The following is a 17,411-nucleotide window of genomic DNA, read 5'->3' on the forward strand; positions in this document are numbered from 1 at the left end:
TGCTATCAAAGCAATAGTCTTGGAGCTACAGGGAGAGCTTAGCTGGGATGGGAAGGCCCTTATCACCCAGCCTGACAACCCAAGTGTGTCCCCAGCACCCACACGGTAGAAGGAAAAGTCCAGTCTGCACGAGTTGTCTCTGACATCTACACACACTGCTGTGCACAATATATAATGTAACTTAAAAGTTTAAACCAGCAAGAGCTTCTGTAGTTTAATATTTTATTTAAAATTTGCTTTAAATTTCTGTAAAACAGTCTTCAATTATTTTAACATTATAAATTCCACTTGAAGTAGCTGAAAACACAAACCGACAGAGCGGGTAACAGGACTGACTACAGTCAACAGTCTCTCTCACTACAGGGAGGCAACGCCTCACCATCACCAGGACAAACACATCTAACTTATCAGGCATGTACACATCTTATTTTCCTTTTGGTGATAATTTTTGGGAAATTACACTTTCAAAGAACCAGCCTTACAAATAGATATTCTTTCCAAAAATAAAACCCAGTATCTAAGCTGTGAAAACTCACAGAGCTAGTTGAAAGCAAGTGGTGGTGCCAGCTGCAGGCCACGCTCAAGCCAAGGCGCTCACCACAGATGACTGACTGACCGGGGAGGCGAGCTCACGCCAACGCTGCCGCCTGTGTTGGCAATTGCCTTATTGCTGAATTATACACAATTCGTTTTCTTTGGCAACATCACTAGCTAACACTGAGGGACAAGTGTAAGGGACTGGGTTGTCCGCACTCCAAGCACTGTGGCTGCTCCTCTGTGGGTCCCAGGACACCTGGGATAGGAAAGCGGACCACACCTAAGACAAGACAAGGGGCCTGGCTGCTCACAGCCTACACACGAGTGTGGACTTAGTTACTCAGCATCACCAGTGAAGACCAGTATCAGCTCCTTCCCACATGTGTGAGAAGGGAAAAGATGAAGTGGAGAAATGAACATCCAGATACCCATCAATTCTACAGGAAAGCTGCTTCATATGAATTCAAAATGGCCAAAATTTTAAGTGAATTCTCATTATAATACCACCAAAACTTGCACTTAAAGAAACATTGCTAGATTACGTATTTAAATGGTTGTCTTGAGTATTAGCCCACTTTCGAGGCTTGCCAGGATGCTGTTGAGGAACTTAAGCAGGAAGCTCGCTCCAGAAGGCTCACTACGCTGTTTCTCCATATCCAGAATCACCCACTTAAGAGACTTCCTTCCACCCAAAATGTCACTCCAAGTTCAAAGTGAACTAAAGTAGGTGTGGCAGAAAGTGCAATCGGAAGCATGTTCACACAGTAGAGCAAGCACACATACAAACACTGTACGCAAATGTGCGTGAGTGTAAGAAACGTCCCTGTGGACAAACTTATATACAGATGTATACAACTTCAAACTAGTACAACTGGAAACACCTACAGAAGTCACGATTAAGTCAAATGCACACTCAGAACAGTCCCACCAACTGGTCTCCAGGGACCTCCTTAGAGAACAGAGTGGGGCAGCTTAAGAAATGCTCTCTTCCTGATCAATCATCTCTGCTTTAACTGAAAACACATCTGCCAGCATGTGCTTAGGAATCTCGGAGCCCCGGACTTTCAGGGCATAGCAAGCATTCTCCACTTTGGCCAGGCTCTGTTTCAAGGTGTACAGCTTCTTAGAGACCTCGTAGGGCCCAGTGTTGCCAATGAACGAGAACCCATCGTAAACCTGGCGTAAAAACTGGCTCACTTCAAAGGGGGTGTCAATGTCCCCATTCCCCACGCTGTTGATACACATCCGCATCAACTCTCCAGTTAGGTCGGCCACTCCCAGCAGGTAGTCAACAGGTGTGATCTTCAGTCTCCATGTAACCAGCTGCTTATCTGGTCCGTCTGAGGGAGGCTGGCAAAAAACAAACAAGAAAGCCACACACATACATAAAGAAAACACTGTGACAACGTGAATAAATATATCAGGCATCACAACCGTAAAGTACTGAAATCAACACAGGTCAAGCATATAGATCTTTCCCATGTTGACCACATGCTGGGTAAGGAGCTGAGCCAGGTGGCTTGGATGTATTAGAATAATCAAATACCACCAATGTAAGGCCAGCTGTGTCCAACCTCGCCTGCCAAGCACAGTAGACACATGTAAGGCAGGCGTGCCCCGCCCCCACTGTGTGCTGATCACTACCACTCAGCCATCACAGCCCCTCCTTGCTCAGCCGCCTTCTCCTTCCCTGCCCTGCCCTGCCCATAGTTTGCACCTGTGCCCAGCTCCTGCCAGCACCTCCATCTCCGATGACTCATCCTGTCAGTGCTGAGGTCTCCATGTCAGCTCTACAATGAACAGCAGAGTCCCCGTGAGCTAGGAGCAGTAACCACAGCTGTCTCCAGACTGCGGAGTCTGGTCTGCAGCACGGTGTCACAGTCACCTGTCACCTTAGTCAGGCTGCAGTGGTTTTGTTTATGGTTTTGTGTATGGATGTGCTTTCGTGTTTGTCTGTGTACCAGGTTCATGCCTGGAGCCTGTGGAGGCCAGAAGGCATCAGAGCTGGAGTTACAGATGGTTGTGAACCTCCATGCGGGAGCTAGGAACTGAAGTGTGAAGCGCAGCCTGTTCCACCTCTCCAGGCCCCTCCTCACACAGAGCAGTTCTCCCTCCTATGCCTTTCAGTGCAGCCTCTTCAAACACGCCAAGCTTCCTGCACTCTCTCCTGTGCCCTACTCAATCCCCAAACTCTTCAGTTTCAGGGAACAATCTAGCTTACTTTGCAGATCCAGTCATCTGTCAATCACCGTGCACTGCCTCTGTGGCTGTTACCACTACCAAAGCAACCTCACCTTATTACAGCCACACCCATCTTCGCCTTCTATCCTCCAGTGACAAATGACAAATTATCTCTTCTTGTATGAACTTAACTTCTAAATGACCTTGACTCCCTCTCCTAGGACTTTGCACAGTTTTTCTCTCTCTCTAACGCTCATTTCCTCCTCTGTAAACAGAATTATGTTACCTACCACAGAAGTCTTTTATGGATTAAATAAGACAATATCCATTGAATTCTTGAAATACTGTGCAACCCAAGAAGCACTCTGTAAATGCCAGCTGCTGTCCATCTGCATCTCTCTCCATCAGCTTCTTTCTAGCAGTGAAGCGTGAGGTGTGAGGACTGTGTGTGGACTGCGGCTAGGGGAAGCTCTAAGCACACTCTGGGCAGTGGGCCTGCAAAGGCATCCGGGAAAGAACCATGCGGTGTTTGAGGAGCTGATGGAGTCATGGTAAGAATAGTACAGGCTGAGACTGGAGAGACAGGCAGGCAGGAGACCACACACAAGTCTGCACTTCCCTTCCAGGCTGTGGGGTCTCTGAGAATTAATTAAGGAAGTAGCAGGGTAGATTTTCTTTCCTTTTTTGTTTGTTTGTTTGTTTGTTTGGGTTTTTTGGGGTTTTTTTGGGGGGGTTTTTTTTTTTTTTTTTGGTTTTTAGTTTTTGTTTTTTTGGCTTTTTGGATTTTGGTTTTTCGAGACAGGGTTTCTCTGTGTAGCCCTGGCTGTCCTGGAACTCACTCTGTAGACCAGGCTGGCCTCAAACTCAGAAATCCGCCTCCCAGAGTGCTGGGATTACAGGCGTGTGCCACCACTACCTGGCTTCATTTCTTACTTTGGCTACTGTGCATCCACAGCACAAATCTTAGACCTGCTCCAGACCCTCCAAAGACCCTGAGACCCAGCAGTCCATGAGGAGAAACAAGGAAGGCCTGATACACAGCGAGGGCCAAAGAGCTGCTTAGGGACAGACAGGAAGCCCCGGGCCTGCTCCACAATGCTGGTGCTCCAGAAAGCCATCATAAAGGAGTCTGGGCTTCTGTGAGTCAAGCCCAGGAGACACACGTGTGTATACAGCAAACGATAGGCTGTGGGAGATGGGGGATATATGTGTGTATATATAGTAAACGGTAGGCTGTGAGAGATGGGGGATATATGTGTGTATACAGCAAACGATAGGCTGTGGGAGATGGGGGATATATGTGTGTATATAGAGTGAACCGTAGGCTGTGGGAGATGGGGGATATATGTGTGTATACAGCAAACGATAGGCTGTGGGAGATGGGGGATATATGTGTGTATACAGCAAACGATAGGCTGTGGGAGATGGGGGATATATGTGTGTATATACAGCAAACGGTAGGCTGTGGGAGATGGGGGATATATGCGTGTATATAGAGTGAACCGTAGGCTGTGGGAGATGGGGGATTTATGTGTGTGTATACAGCAAACGGTAGGCTATGAGAGATGGGGGATATATGTGTGTATATAGAATAAACGGTAGGCTATGGGAGATGGGGGATATATGTGTGTATATAAACGGTAGGCTGTGGGAGATGGGGGATATATGTGTGTATATAGAGTAAATGGTAGGCTGTGGGAGATGGGGGATATATGTGTGTATATATAGTAAACGGTAGGCTGTGGGAGATGGGGGATATATGTGTGTATATATAGTAAACGGTAGGCTGTGGGAGATGGGGGATATATGTGTGTATATATAGTAAACGGTAGGCTGTGAGAGATGGGGGATATATGTGTGTATACAATAAACGGTAGGCTGTGGGAGATGGGGGATATATGTGTGTATACAATAAACGGTAGGCTGTGGGAGATGGGGGATATATGTGTGTATACAGAGTAAACGGTAGGCTGTGGGAGATGGGGGAATATATGTGTGTATATAGAGTAAACGGTAGGCTGCGGGAGATGGGGGATATATGTGGGTATATATAGTAAACGGTAGGCTGTGGGAGATGGGGGATATATGTGTGTATGTATAGTAAACTGTAGGCTGTGGGAGATGGGACACACACATGTGTATACAGCAAACAGTAGACTGTGGGGGATGGGAGACACACATTTCAAATGCCACTTAAAAGGATATATTTCACAAAATAATGGTATTTGTTATTACACAAAGGGGTAATGGTTATAAGTTGATTTTACAGAAACAGGCATAAACAAATTTAAAGTAAAATTTGTAACAATAAATTCTCCTTTCTGAGAATTATTAGTAAGGAAAAATTAATTAGCTTACAAAACAAGTTTTGAGATGGACACTTGAGTGTTTACGAGGATGACATCGATAAGGCACTTTCAAATGGTTTAGCAGAACTACTTGGATGAGGCGAATACAGGGAACGCTAACTCCTGCTCCCTGATCTAAGTCCTGGTACATGAGCTAATGAACTACCAGGTAGCATCCCCTCTACTTTTCTAGGTCTGAAACTGTCATCGTGTTTATTAAAATGATTTTGGCAATATTCTCACAAGCCAAGTTAAAAAGAAAATGATCATATTCTCAGTATTTTCAGCACTAAGAATCTAGTGCTTAACGTAAAGTTCTTTGTGAACACAGGCTCAGCTTATGTGAGACGTGTGTCTGGGTCACAATCTCCAACGTCTGAAACAGCACACACTCAGCCTGCCTTCTCCCCACTGTCTCTCTCGTGATCCAGAGAGGAGCTGCGCATGGAGCAGGACGCAGCTGGCCACTTCTCGCTGTGATGCCACCGTGACTAGAACCGAAGCCACGATAGCCTGTGTCTGTGCCACTACCGCATGGAGAGCGAGGAGAAAGCTGAGCAGACAGGGTTGTTGGAGGAGCTTTTTCCTGTCGTGCCAAATCAAGTTTTTTGGCAATTCTAACATTTTATTTCACATTCGTGTCATTGTGACTTCTAACAGTTTCTCTGTCTACCTCTCCTGACTCTAATTCATATTTTTAAAAATAGAATGAAAAAAATGGAAAAATAGTATTTATCCTAATATATGTCAGAGAAGAGATCAAAAGCCCACCCGGTTGCCTGAATGTTATATTTTCAAATGTAAAAGGGGAAAAGAAGTACTTCTTAAAAGACAAAATGCAACAGGGTTTCTCTCCTCCATTCTGCAGAGCTGGGCAATTGTTAGTAGTTTACATAAATGATAAAATGGCTCTCTCCATGTGACAACTACTTTAACAATGAACCCGGTTAAGCAAGCACTGCTTCATTAAAAACCTTTGTAAGTCCAACTCTTCCATAAAGTCCTCTGAGGTAGGCGGGCACACCCAGGGTCCCTGTACATACCCAAGCAACACTGGGGACGCCAAGTGCACAGAGCAGATTCCCAACCCTCGGATGCAATGTGCTGACCTCCTCACTGTCTGAAGCCATGCCTCTGGCCCTGTCACCATGGAGACACTTAGACCTCGCCTCCCAGGGGAGCCCTAGCAAAGCCAGCTTCAGGGAGGCTGCCCGTCATTGTGCTGTTGTATAAACCGTACAGTGAAACTGAAACATGACTTTAAATTCTCACCGTCTTGCTCTCTTTCCCACTGTCTTCTGTTGTAAATGTCAGCTGCTTGTTAATCTCATCCATACTGATGAGGGAACGAGTTTTGATGAAGTGTTGAAAAGAGACAGCCTCCACATATTCCTGCAGTCCTGAGAAAAAGAACAAGGAAGGTTACCAGGAACAAGCACTAAACTACAAGAGTGTCACCATAAAACACGGGAAGCTGACATCAGCTCGCAGGGTAAGCATGTGACGACACCCATGCAGACTGTGTGTGTCAGCTGAGGCAGGGCACACCAGCACTCTGGGGACTGCGCACCAGGGCTCAGGGTGTCTGTCATCAGCCCCTTTCTATACAGTCAGGATGGTGACCTGGGGCACACGTCCTAATCACTACTATGTGCTTTGGATGTAACAAGCATAAAATAATTAAATGAGGAACTTCCCTTTATAAACATTACAGAATAATTAAGAACTGGGTTTTGGGAAAGACATACAACAAATAAGAATATGGCGGAAAGGCACAAACCACAAGGTATAGTTTCTCGATGGAAGGCAGCCAGGATGACAGCTCCACAACACCATGAACACAGCAGTGTCAAACACATACAAATGGCTGAACAGGTCAATCTCACACCTGGATCCCATGCCCAAGCACCATGCCCACTAAGTCCCCACAGCACGCTCTGTGCTGCACCCCTGGGCCGCCATTGCTGAGTTTTCTTTCAAAGGCCAGCTCTTTTGTAAAACTTGAAAAATCAGGAGATCTCCTAGGCATGCATGATGGCTCGCGAGTGTCACTCCAACAATCTGTAGTCTAAGGCAGGACGCCCCAAATTCTTATCCAGCCCCGACCATACCCATATACAAGCCTTATCAATATATAAGTTCAGGCCAGCCTGGATTACAAAACTGTCTCAATCAAAAAAGAAAACTAATGAAACCTGTCACAGCTGGGCACAGGGCACAGGCCAGTGTTCTTTGCACTTCGGAGACTGAGGCAAGAGAATCAGAAGTTCAAAGCCAGACTCAGCTATATCTTGAGTTTGAGGTCAGCCTGAACTACATGAGACTCACTCTCCAAAAAAAATTTTAATTAATTAATTAATTAAGGTTTGTGCTATCTCACAAAGAGTTCAAGGACACCTGGCCCCAGACACTGAGCATGGTTCTCATGTAGGTAAAAGGGTGTTTAAACAAGTTATGTTTCAACTTGATGAAAAGGACATCCGTTATTTTCAGTGTATAATCCCCAAGGTGAAAATTTTCAGCCTACTGCTGTACTCCAAACAATGCCTTCCCTGAGCGTCCACCTTGGAGGAAATCCAAAAGGAATTATTTACAGATCCTGCTTCCAGTAAGAGGGAACTCTGGAGGTTGCTTTTATGTAATGTGTTCTCTTTCATTTCATCCCGTTAGAACATACACAGGGAACCCAGCTAACGGCTCTGCTTCCTTACTGTCATTCTCATTGTGCCTGAGCCACGCATATTCCACCTGATTTCACACCAAACCTCGTCCAAGAGTGAACACTCGAGAGAGCTCAACTTGCTTTGCAGGATGTTAATTTTCTTAGAAAGTTGTTTACCACAGGTCTAAGTCCCAGGGACTGGGCTATGCCCATACAAGGACTCGCTGGCAGATGTAAACAGGAGCATCCCCCACAAGAACCAACGGCAGAAATACTCCAGCAGGCAGCACCTGAGAGGCAGGCAGATGTGGCTTATCTGTTCCTGATCACACCATAGCAAACTGCTGGTGCACGCTCCCACCCAGAGAAACCCTAAACCCACCACCTGCATGAAAGACATTGCACAATCCTGTTTGTGTGAGATGAGTTGACTCCAAAGAGTCAGTGAATTCCTGGCTGCTGGGGGTTTCCTTCAGAACCAGTGTCATTCAACACAAAGTTACAGTTCAGAATGAAATGTCAACTTTCTGAAGCAGGATTTCAGAAAAGCACAGGAATGTCTAGAAACGAAAGAGAAAGTAGACTAAAACATCCTCCTGCGGGTGGGCATCCACTAATGCACACCAGACACCCATCTAGAAAACCTAACTCCTTGGCTTTTGGTAGAAATGCTTAAGCACAAAATGATAACGAAGGTCTTCTAAAGCACGTAGTAGTTACAACTGAAGTTTGTAGTATGGAACAGTCTTACTAAACTGTGATTAAACAATCCCTGTCGTGGTCTGCATGTGCTTGGCCCAGGGAGTGGCACTATTAGGAGGTGTAGTCTTGTTGTAGTGGGTGTGTCACTGTGGGTGTGGGCTTTAAGACCCTCATCCTAGCAGCCTGGAAGCCAGTCTTAGCTGCCTTAGGAATAAGAGGCGGAACTCTCAGCCCCTCCTGCACCACGCCTGCCTGGACACTGTCATGCTTCCAGCCTTGATGATAATGGACGGAACCTCTGAACCTGTAAGCCAGCCCCAGTTAAACTGTCATTTATAAGAGTTGCCCTAGTCTCTTCACAGCAATGAAACTCTACTAAGACAGTCCCTGGAGTGTTCACTGTATCATCTCTCATTTAAACACAATTTTAAATTGTAGCTATTTTACTCCCAGGTTGAGGCTGGCCTCAGGGAGTGTTAGTCCTGTGCTGGGTTTTAATGCTCAAGTCAGCAGGTTAAACTGAATCTGGAAGAAAAGAGACCAAAGTTGTCAAAGAGACCAATGTGAACTTTATCAAAACTCTTCTGAAGCCTCTTCTGAAGTGGTAAAAAAAAATAATCTAGGGGAACACAAAAGCAAAAGCTGTGGCTATAAGAATGACTCTGTAAAGAATCTCCAGATTGGCACACACTGCTGAGGCAGGAGAATGGACACTTTGTACCCACTTCAAGGCTAGGCAAGCAGTGTAGACAATTATCTATTTTAGAAAACAACAAGCCGGGCAGTGGTGGCACACACCTTTAATCCCAGCACTTGGAAGGCAAAGGCAGGCGGATTTCTGGGTTCGAGGCCAGCCTGGTCTACAAAGTGAGTTCCAGGACAGCCAGGGCTACACAGAGAAACCCTGTCTCGAAAAATACCAAAAACAAACAAAAAAAAAGAAAACAACATCCAGCTGACCAGACATTCATCTAACCTACCATTCACATGCTTGAATAATTACAACATTACTATAATTACAACATTACTTAGGAGCTAAGCAATTTATTTTACATACGTAAACATCTCAAATCACGGTAAGTATCAGTGATATGGACTAAACTAAAACAATACAAAATTTTTTTTACAGTGCAGGGCATTCCCCAACCTGTTAACTTCTCAACAACAAAAGAAGTCATGGAAATGTCTTAAGTCGCTTATTCCAAGCAGTTAATTGTGCATGACCTTGTCCAACTGTGCCTTTGGACAGTTCAGTCTGCTCTCAGCCAGGGTATGTACTGGTGAACCAGGAGGCTACTGTCTGTGCTCACAGCCCTGTCAGGGAAACACTGTGCCCACTACCAACGCTGTGCTTGATAAGCACAGAATTCCTTTAGTTCAACGCCAGATCTATTTTATCTTCAAGTCAAAAGAACAGCCTTTTGGAGAAATTACCAATCATATCAGCAGCTCCTCATGGCATCCTACTGCCCCGTCCACACTGGAACTATAAATACGTTTATCTTCCTAAGTGCAACTGATGCAACTTTGTCAGTCACAGTTGCAGCTCCATGTGGCTCTGCACCCAGAGCTTGAGAATGGGCACCACTGCTTCTGCTCAACGCGTCACTGCGTCACCGTAGCCAGGCGAGGCACTGCGCACTGGCCATGCCTCGCTGGCACTGGAAGGACAGAGAGGTCAAAGCCGACCTCAGCTGTGACTGACTCTGAGACCAGACTGAGCTATGAGACCATGAGAACGTCTCTTTAAAGTTCTTCACACGGAGGCAGCAGGTGGCTCAGTGGGTAGAGCACCTGCCCCCAAGCCTATGTCCTAAGTTCAATCACAAAGGCCCATGTGGTGGAAGGAGAAAACCGGTTCCCACAAATTGTTCTCTACCTCAGCACATGGCCACAGCATGCACACAGGTGCACACACACAGATGTAGTGTCAATACAGACTGACACACTGCACATGCGCTCCTTTAAACTCACCTGTGGTGACAGCTCGATGGAACTGGTGCATGTCTTCTCCCGAGAGCTCTTGGGCTACCTGTAGTATTTTCTGTCTGACACCATCCAGCTTACTTTCTGATTCAGTCAGTATTTCCTCCATATCAGGAGCACTATAAAAAGGTTAGGAACCTTGAAAACATCAGCCTTGTGATCAAAACAATAAGAAAAATTGTATTCATAACAATCAGCCTCTGGACTTGGCTTCTTCCACCTAAAACAACTCAAAAAAATGTAATAGAGTGTGCAAACAATGGTTTCAAACACTGCACTCAAGCACACAGCATCAGACAGGACAACAATCAGGGTCGTGAAGACACACCCATGTCCATCTCAAGGCTCGTAAGAGTTTCCTCGGAACAAATAGGAAGGAAGAAAGAACCTAGGCAGAGCCAAAGTCCTGAGTTGAAAAGTTGAAAGTTTAAGGAGGTCATGAGCTAAGGTTGTGACCTAAACATGCAGGGCAGAGAGCAAGAGAAAGTCGCAGAGCAGACAGTGCTTGAGAGCTCTGCACTGTACGGGGAACTTCCCCAAGTCTGCAACTGAGTACAGGTCACTGCAGACAAGCACAAACCATGTGTCCGGGTGCTCGAGGCCACAGAAGAACCCAGAGAGGGCAGGAAGAACAATCCCCACAGCCTACAGCAGCCGGAAGAACCGCCTCATCGGCACTGCACTACAGATGTGTGAACGGAAGTTCCTCAGGCACAAAGAAAATTATTCCAGATGGAAACCGGAACCCATGTGCCAAATAGTAAAGACATTAGAGATGGCAACCGCAGGGGCGAGAGCACAGTCTGCTCCTGTTTCACACTGTTTGAAATGAAAACAGTGTCCTGCAGATTTAATACGGAGGTCACAGGAACTACCCCAGTGCACAGAAAGCTGGGCTAGTGGAAAAGGATCCTCCTACACACAAAAGCTGCCCACCTGCCTGCCTGCCCGCCTGGCCTGTGGTGAAGTGCCAGGTGAGCAGCCCTTATTTTCCAATGCACTCCAAGAGCTGACAGGCACATCCACACAGACCTGCATTCACCATGTTAACTGCCACACGTGAGGAACTGTGAGTCTGCTGTCCATAAGTTTCAGTTAGCCCAGCACTACCTGAGAGAGATGATCTAGACTGCTGAGACACACAGGCATGCGCTCAAGAAAGAGAGAGAGAGAGAGAGAAGGAGGGAGGGAGGAGCAGGTATATCTAAGAGAATAAAAAAGTACTCAGTCCAGGGCCATTGATGGCTGAGGGAGTGAGGCGCAGGCTATGCAAGCCTAAATACCTGAGGTTGGATCCCTGCACCCTAATAAAAGTCCAGCCATGGTGCTGCACATCTCTAACTCCAACACTATGGTCAGAGGAGCCACACAGATAACTAGAGCTCACTGGCCAGTTTGGGCAAAGCAGCAAGCTCTAGGTTCAGTGAAAACCCTGTCACAAGAGAAGACTAAGTCAGAGAACAGGTATCAGAAGAAACACCACCCTCCCTCCATGTGCACCTGCGAACACACTTACATGCAAACACACTTACATACAAACACACGCACTTGATCCAGAATGGCAGTATGGCAGTACACACCTACAGTGAGTTCAGCCTGGACTACAGAGACTATGGCTCTAAAGGCGACAAAGAGCTGGAAAGAAGGTTCAGATGGTAATGGCCAGGATCACAACAAAAGGACAAGGGACCAAAAACAAACAAAGCAAGAAAAGAAAAAAAGAAAAGAGAACCAAGACCAACTATTAAACATAAACAATCTTATAAGCACCCCCACTAGCTGTAATAAATTGCCAGAATTGATTCTTTTTTTTTTTTAAAGATTTATTTATTGTTATATGTAAGTACACTGTAGCTGTCTTCAGACACACCAGAAGAGGGCGTCTGATTTCATTACAGATGGTTGTGAGCCACCATGTGGTTGCTGGGATTTGAACTCAGGACCTTCGGAAGAGCAGTTAGTGTTCTTACCCACTGAGCCATCTCTCCAGCCCCCAGAATTGATTCTTAAATTGCAAGAGCAACAAGAAATCCAACTTAAAAGCAGATATAGCATTGTTTGGTTTGTTTTTAAAGGAAACCAGTGTGGTTATAATGTCTCTAATCATAGCACTTAGGAGGTGGACACAGGATGGTGAGATGCTGTCTTAAAAAGGAAAACCAATGGACAATGGAGACAACAGCCAGAACTGAAACAGTAGTTAAAATAAGAAAGCACTTGCCAGTATGGGTGAGGTAGGTCCTGGGTCTAATCACCACGCAAAAAAATCAATTTTAAGTTACTGGAACAAGATGCTTCAAAATATTTTGAATACTAAAAATGCAATGAATTGCATCTGTTCTCCCCTAAATGAAGATACATCCACCCCTCTGGAGGGACCTGGAATTCACCCTGGGGAGCTGGAGGGAGACACAGGATGGAGAAGCAGTGGAGCTGATGCAGTAGGAGGAGGCAGAGGAAGTGGAGCTGAGACGCTCTGCTGTGCTGAGCACTCGTGGGTCCTCAGTGCTCTAACCACTGCCTGCTCTGCGCAGGTCAGGGTCACCATGCTCCTCTTTCCTCCAGCCCAGAACCAGAGCCCTCCCTGGAAAACCAGGACAGTGCCCTGGAGAGAGAAATGCAAAGCAAGCAATGCCACAGGCTCAGAAACAATCTGTTCAAGAACTAAGGAGCCAACAGTATTGCACGCTGTAAGAACACAAGCAAACACACTGTTTTATAGTAGGAACAAGAACCAGAAACACACAAGACTGCAATGAGTTGAAAACTGAATGAGAAATTAACTGTATTTTCACATCTAATTTATGTATCAACTGAATCTTTAATGTAATACTCTAAAACATAATCTAAAATTTAACATATTTTCCTCAGACTAACCTTATATATAATATACATAAATATATGTATACATATTATATTATATGTAAATAAATGATCCAAAATCAGTATGAAGTCCTTAGGTAAGATAAAAAAATTTTCCCCCCTATTTTTAAGATGTTGATTTTGGGATTAAAAAGTGCTAGAGAAGCCGGGCGTGGTGGCGCATGCCTTTAATCCCAGCACTCTGGGAGGCAGAGGCAGGCAGATTTCTGAGTTCGAGGCCAGCCTGGTCTACAGAGTGAGTTCCAGAACAGCCAGGGCTACACAGTGAAACCCTTTCTCGGGGGAAAAAAAACAAAAAACAAAAAAACAAAAAAACAACAAAAAAAAAAACCAACAAAAAAAAAAGTGCTAGCAAGGTGACTCAGCACTGAGGAGTATGCATACTACTTTTACAGAGGACCAGAGTTCACTCCCCAGCTCCCATGTGACCCCCTTGTGCAAAAACCCACAGACATACACAAACACATTTAAAAACAAAATTATTTCTAATATTATTTTATATTTATGGATATTTTGCCAGGATTTACATTTCTGCTCCAGCTGTGTGCTTGGTGCTGGTGGAGGCTAGAAGAAGATATCAGAAGCCCTAGAACCAGAGCCACTGTGTGGGTGCTGGGGACTGAGCAGCCAGTGCTCTTAACCACTGAGATACAGCTCCAGCCCAAATCCTAATTTTAAAACTCAGCTGCTAGGATTAGCTGATACTGTTTAAAATTCAAAAGATATTCTAATATCTGTTACTTACTATCTGCTAAGATATAAAGTGTATAAATACAATGTATCAGAAAATCGATTTTAATGTTTTTAATTATATTTATATATGTGTGTATCTGTGTATGTGCATGCTCTGTGTTCCGTTTGTGTGTGCGCGCGTGCTTTCCTGTTCCAGGATGTGTGTGGAGGTAAGAGGCCAACTTTCAGGAATCAGTTTCCTTTTCCTAACACTGGTGCAGAGACCCAGCTCAGGTGGTCACACTTGGCCACAAGCCCCTTGACTCACTGAGCCATCTCAGCAGGCTTTCAAATAACAAATTTCAAGCGTTTACCCACCTTGTAATCCTATGGAGAAGAAAAATTGTCCTCTTGCTTTCAACAGTAATATCCCGGCTTAGTTTCACAAGTCTTTCATATTTGTCGTGCCTCGCATCCAGCTCCTGCTGAAATGCTAGAACATGTCATGATACCATAAGCATACGTGTTCTTTACTCAGGCCAGCCGAGCAACAGAAAGAGCACATGACACAACGCAGGCGCAGTTGTCACCTGCCTCCACAAAAGGCTTAGCAGGCAGAACTCAGTGGTCAGGACACTAATTCTCAAAACAGAGTAACTGCACACTATCCTATCCATGATGCACAAAACCACAGAACTTTGGAATCCCTGGGGGTTTTCAAAAACTGTAAACTGTTTTAAAGTGACACTGGTTTGTAAATGAATACAGCGAACCACCTCACTATCATCTTCACAGTAACACTATCAGTGTTTAGTTTCCTCCTACTAACACCAGCACCACAGGGCTGGGCTAGAGCTCATTCGGTTCTCGCTAGCCATGCACTAACTCTGGCCTCAGTGCTCAGCACTGCATCAAAAACAATCCCCGGAAGATGTACTTGGAAGGTCACTGGTTCTCTCTGTCCCTCTTCCCAATGGGGGCACACTGAGTAATCTTTTCTGCTTTTCCCCAGATAAAAGGGCATGGTGGCATAGAGGTCTCCAAGCTCCAACACTCAAAATCGGGCTGGACGATGAGGAGTTCAGGGTCATCCTCAAGAGACTAGTCTGGGCTAATATAGCCCTACCTCAGTAATAATAACACTGATGATGACGATGATCATCATCATCTTTATCTTTGGATTTTGTCTGATATAATAAATGCAAAGTTGGATGAAACAGAGTTGCTAGCTTCAAAGACACACAGGTATAAATAATGAGTAATTAAATAAAATATGGCAATGATATAATAAATACATAGGGAAGGGTTAAAGGAAAGAGTGAATGGATGGGAAGTGAATGAATGGAACCGTTATATCCAGGGAGACACTTGAGCTGGGTTTCAAAAATATGGTCCACTGGGCTGGTAATGAAAGTACAAAGTCAAAAGCAAATCCAAGCTCAGAGAACTATCTGAGAAAGAAACAGGAAAACATCAAATAGCTGGAAACGACCAGCTTGTTTCTTTCATTCAGTATTCAGCCATGTCAATATTCCCTCCACTCGATTAAACCTGCTTTCCTCACACTTATGAAGACCACAGTGGATGCTGTGTTCTTTTAAAGCTGTCCACACATTATCTGGGACCCTTCTGTCTGTCTGTCTGTCTGTCTGTCTATGCCTCTCTCTCTCTCTCTCTCTCTCTCTCTCTCTCTCTCTCGTTTTTTTTTTTTTTTTTTTTTTTTTTGCATTTGGATTTTTCAAGACAGGGTTTCTCTGTAGCCCTGGCTGTCCTGGAACTCACTCTGTAGACCAGGCTGACCTCAAACTCAGAAATCCACCTGCCTCTGCCTCCGAGAGTGCTGGGATTACAGGCGTGCGCCGCCACCACTCTCCCCCCCCCCCCCCCCCCCCCCCGCTGACCCTTCTCTTTTTACAAGAAGCAACCTAATTCTTTCTTCCTAAATTTGAAGCAGTTTTCACTTTGCCTTTTAACAAATGCAATGCGGCAAACAGTTATACCCCAAAGGCCTTGACTAGGATGGCTTATGGAGATATCAACATTAGTAAACAGTAAACAGTTTCACATAAGCATTAAGAGTGAATTAATATGGAAGTATACCACATTCTTAGCAACTGTATGTAACATCATCTTCACACTTACTATTTACTAACACATATATTTATATTTAGTGTGTGTTCGGTTGGTTACTAGACTGGCAACTTATTTTGAGGTAGCACTTTGCACAGAACAGAAACCATTAGTAAATCTTGTAGACACATGTACCCTGGTATTCTTGGTCTATTAACTTGGTCAAGTTGATCCTGATATATGAACAGTTAGAATACAGATTTTTTTTTCCCCAAGGCAGGCCTAGCATCAACGCAAACCATTCAGGAAAACTAAGCTTTGCCTCAGCATGGCCCATGGGACCCCCACCCCACCTCATCGCCAAAGACTTCGGCGACACGATTGTTAGGGTTCTAATTCTCCTTACAGAAACTTACATTTGAAGGCGAGCATCACTGGTGAAGACAAGCTGGCCTCCTTCCCTTCTCTCCTTTGGTTATGTGGGAAGTTGTCATGCTTCCTCTTCCTGAACCCTCCTGGTCCTTAGGTAGAAAAGAGCTGGATGGTGCCTTTGCCATGACGTGCTAGCACAGCCCAGGTTACCCCTTCGTCCCCCGGTACCCGCAGGGCCCGACCTCCCGAGCCACACATAGGTCCCCAAACTTGTGCACTGGTGCAGGGGTTGCACAAACCGCGGATCGAGACCCCAGGAATCGGGCTGCGCTCGGGGTCGGTCCGCAGAGCACTCCGGGGAATGCAGTGGCCCGGTGACAGCAGAGCACAAGCGCCAGGCCCAGCCAGCCCCTCCCCTCCACGCGCCAGCCCCGCACCTTCTTTGCCGTTCATGACCGCGGGGCCTCGGCTTGCACGCGCAGGGATCTCAGCCGCCGGGCCAGCTCAGCGAAAGGCCGTGGCCGGACGCCGTGGAGCGCGGACAGAGCCCTTGGGTGACAGCGCAGACCACCTTAGTCGCAGCAGGCCGCCGCCGGAAGCGGAGCCTTCACGCAACCTCAGCCGGGAGCTCCGTCCGCCGCGAAGTCCCCTCGGCCGCGCACACTTCCGGTCCGTGCCCCAGCGCCGCGGCGGCGGCGGGCATGCGGGCCGGTGCGCTCGCGCACGTTTCCGGCCCCGTTCCCAGCGCGCTCCCCGTGCCTCACACTTCCGGTCTGTGTCCCGGCTTCTCACACGACCTTGTACGTACACGGCGCGCTTCCTCAGCCTTGCATGCTTCCAGTGTGCCAGGTTGTGGTGCGAGCCGTTGAGTGCCCACCTGCGCTGTGTGGTTCCGGCGCCGGCAGTGGCTGGAGCCCAGCTGGCAGGCTGCAGGTCTCCACGCACGCCTCTGAGCAGCCTGCTGCGCACATGCATGCCCGCAGCATATGGTGGGTGCA

The 17,411-nt window shown here is 46.2% G+C and overlaps 1 protein-coding gene across 1 annotated transcript; it reads right to left on the reverse strand.

The window, feature by feature from the left end:
- Positions 1-205: 205 nt before the first annotated feature.
- Positions 206-17,130, reverse strand: Tsnax (translin associated factor X). The gene is made up of 6 exons (XM_052166491.1): positions 16,851-17,130; positions 16,458-16,562; positions 14,350-14,464; positions 10,405-10,535; positions 6,339-6,466; positions 206-1,887 (listed from the first exon to the last, which is right to left on the reverse strand). The coding sequence occupies exons 1-6, from the start codon at positions 16,864-16,866 to the stop codon at positions 1,510-1,512; spliced, it is 873 nt and encodes a 290-aa protein (XP_052022451.1). The 5' UTR covers positions 16,867-17,130; the 3' UTR covers positions 206-1,509.
- Between the last annotated feature and the right edge of the window lie 281 nt (positions 17,131-17,411).

The sequence above is a fragment of the Apodemus sylvaticus genome, chromosome 21 (assembly GCF_947179515.1).
Source record: "Apodemus sylvaticus chromosome 21, mApoSyl1.1, whole genome shotgun sequence".
In the NCBI taxonomy this organism is placed as follows: domain Eukaryota; kingdom Metazoa; phylum Chordata; class Mammalia; order Rodentia; family Muridae; genus Apodemus; species Apodemus sylvaticus.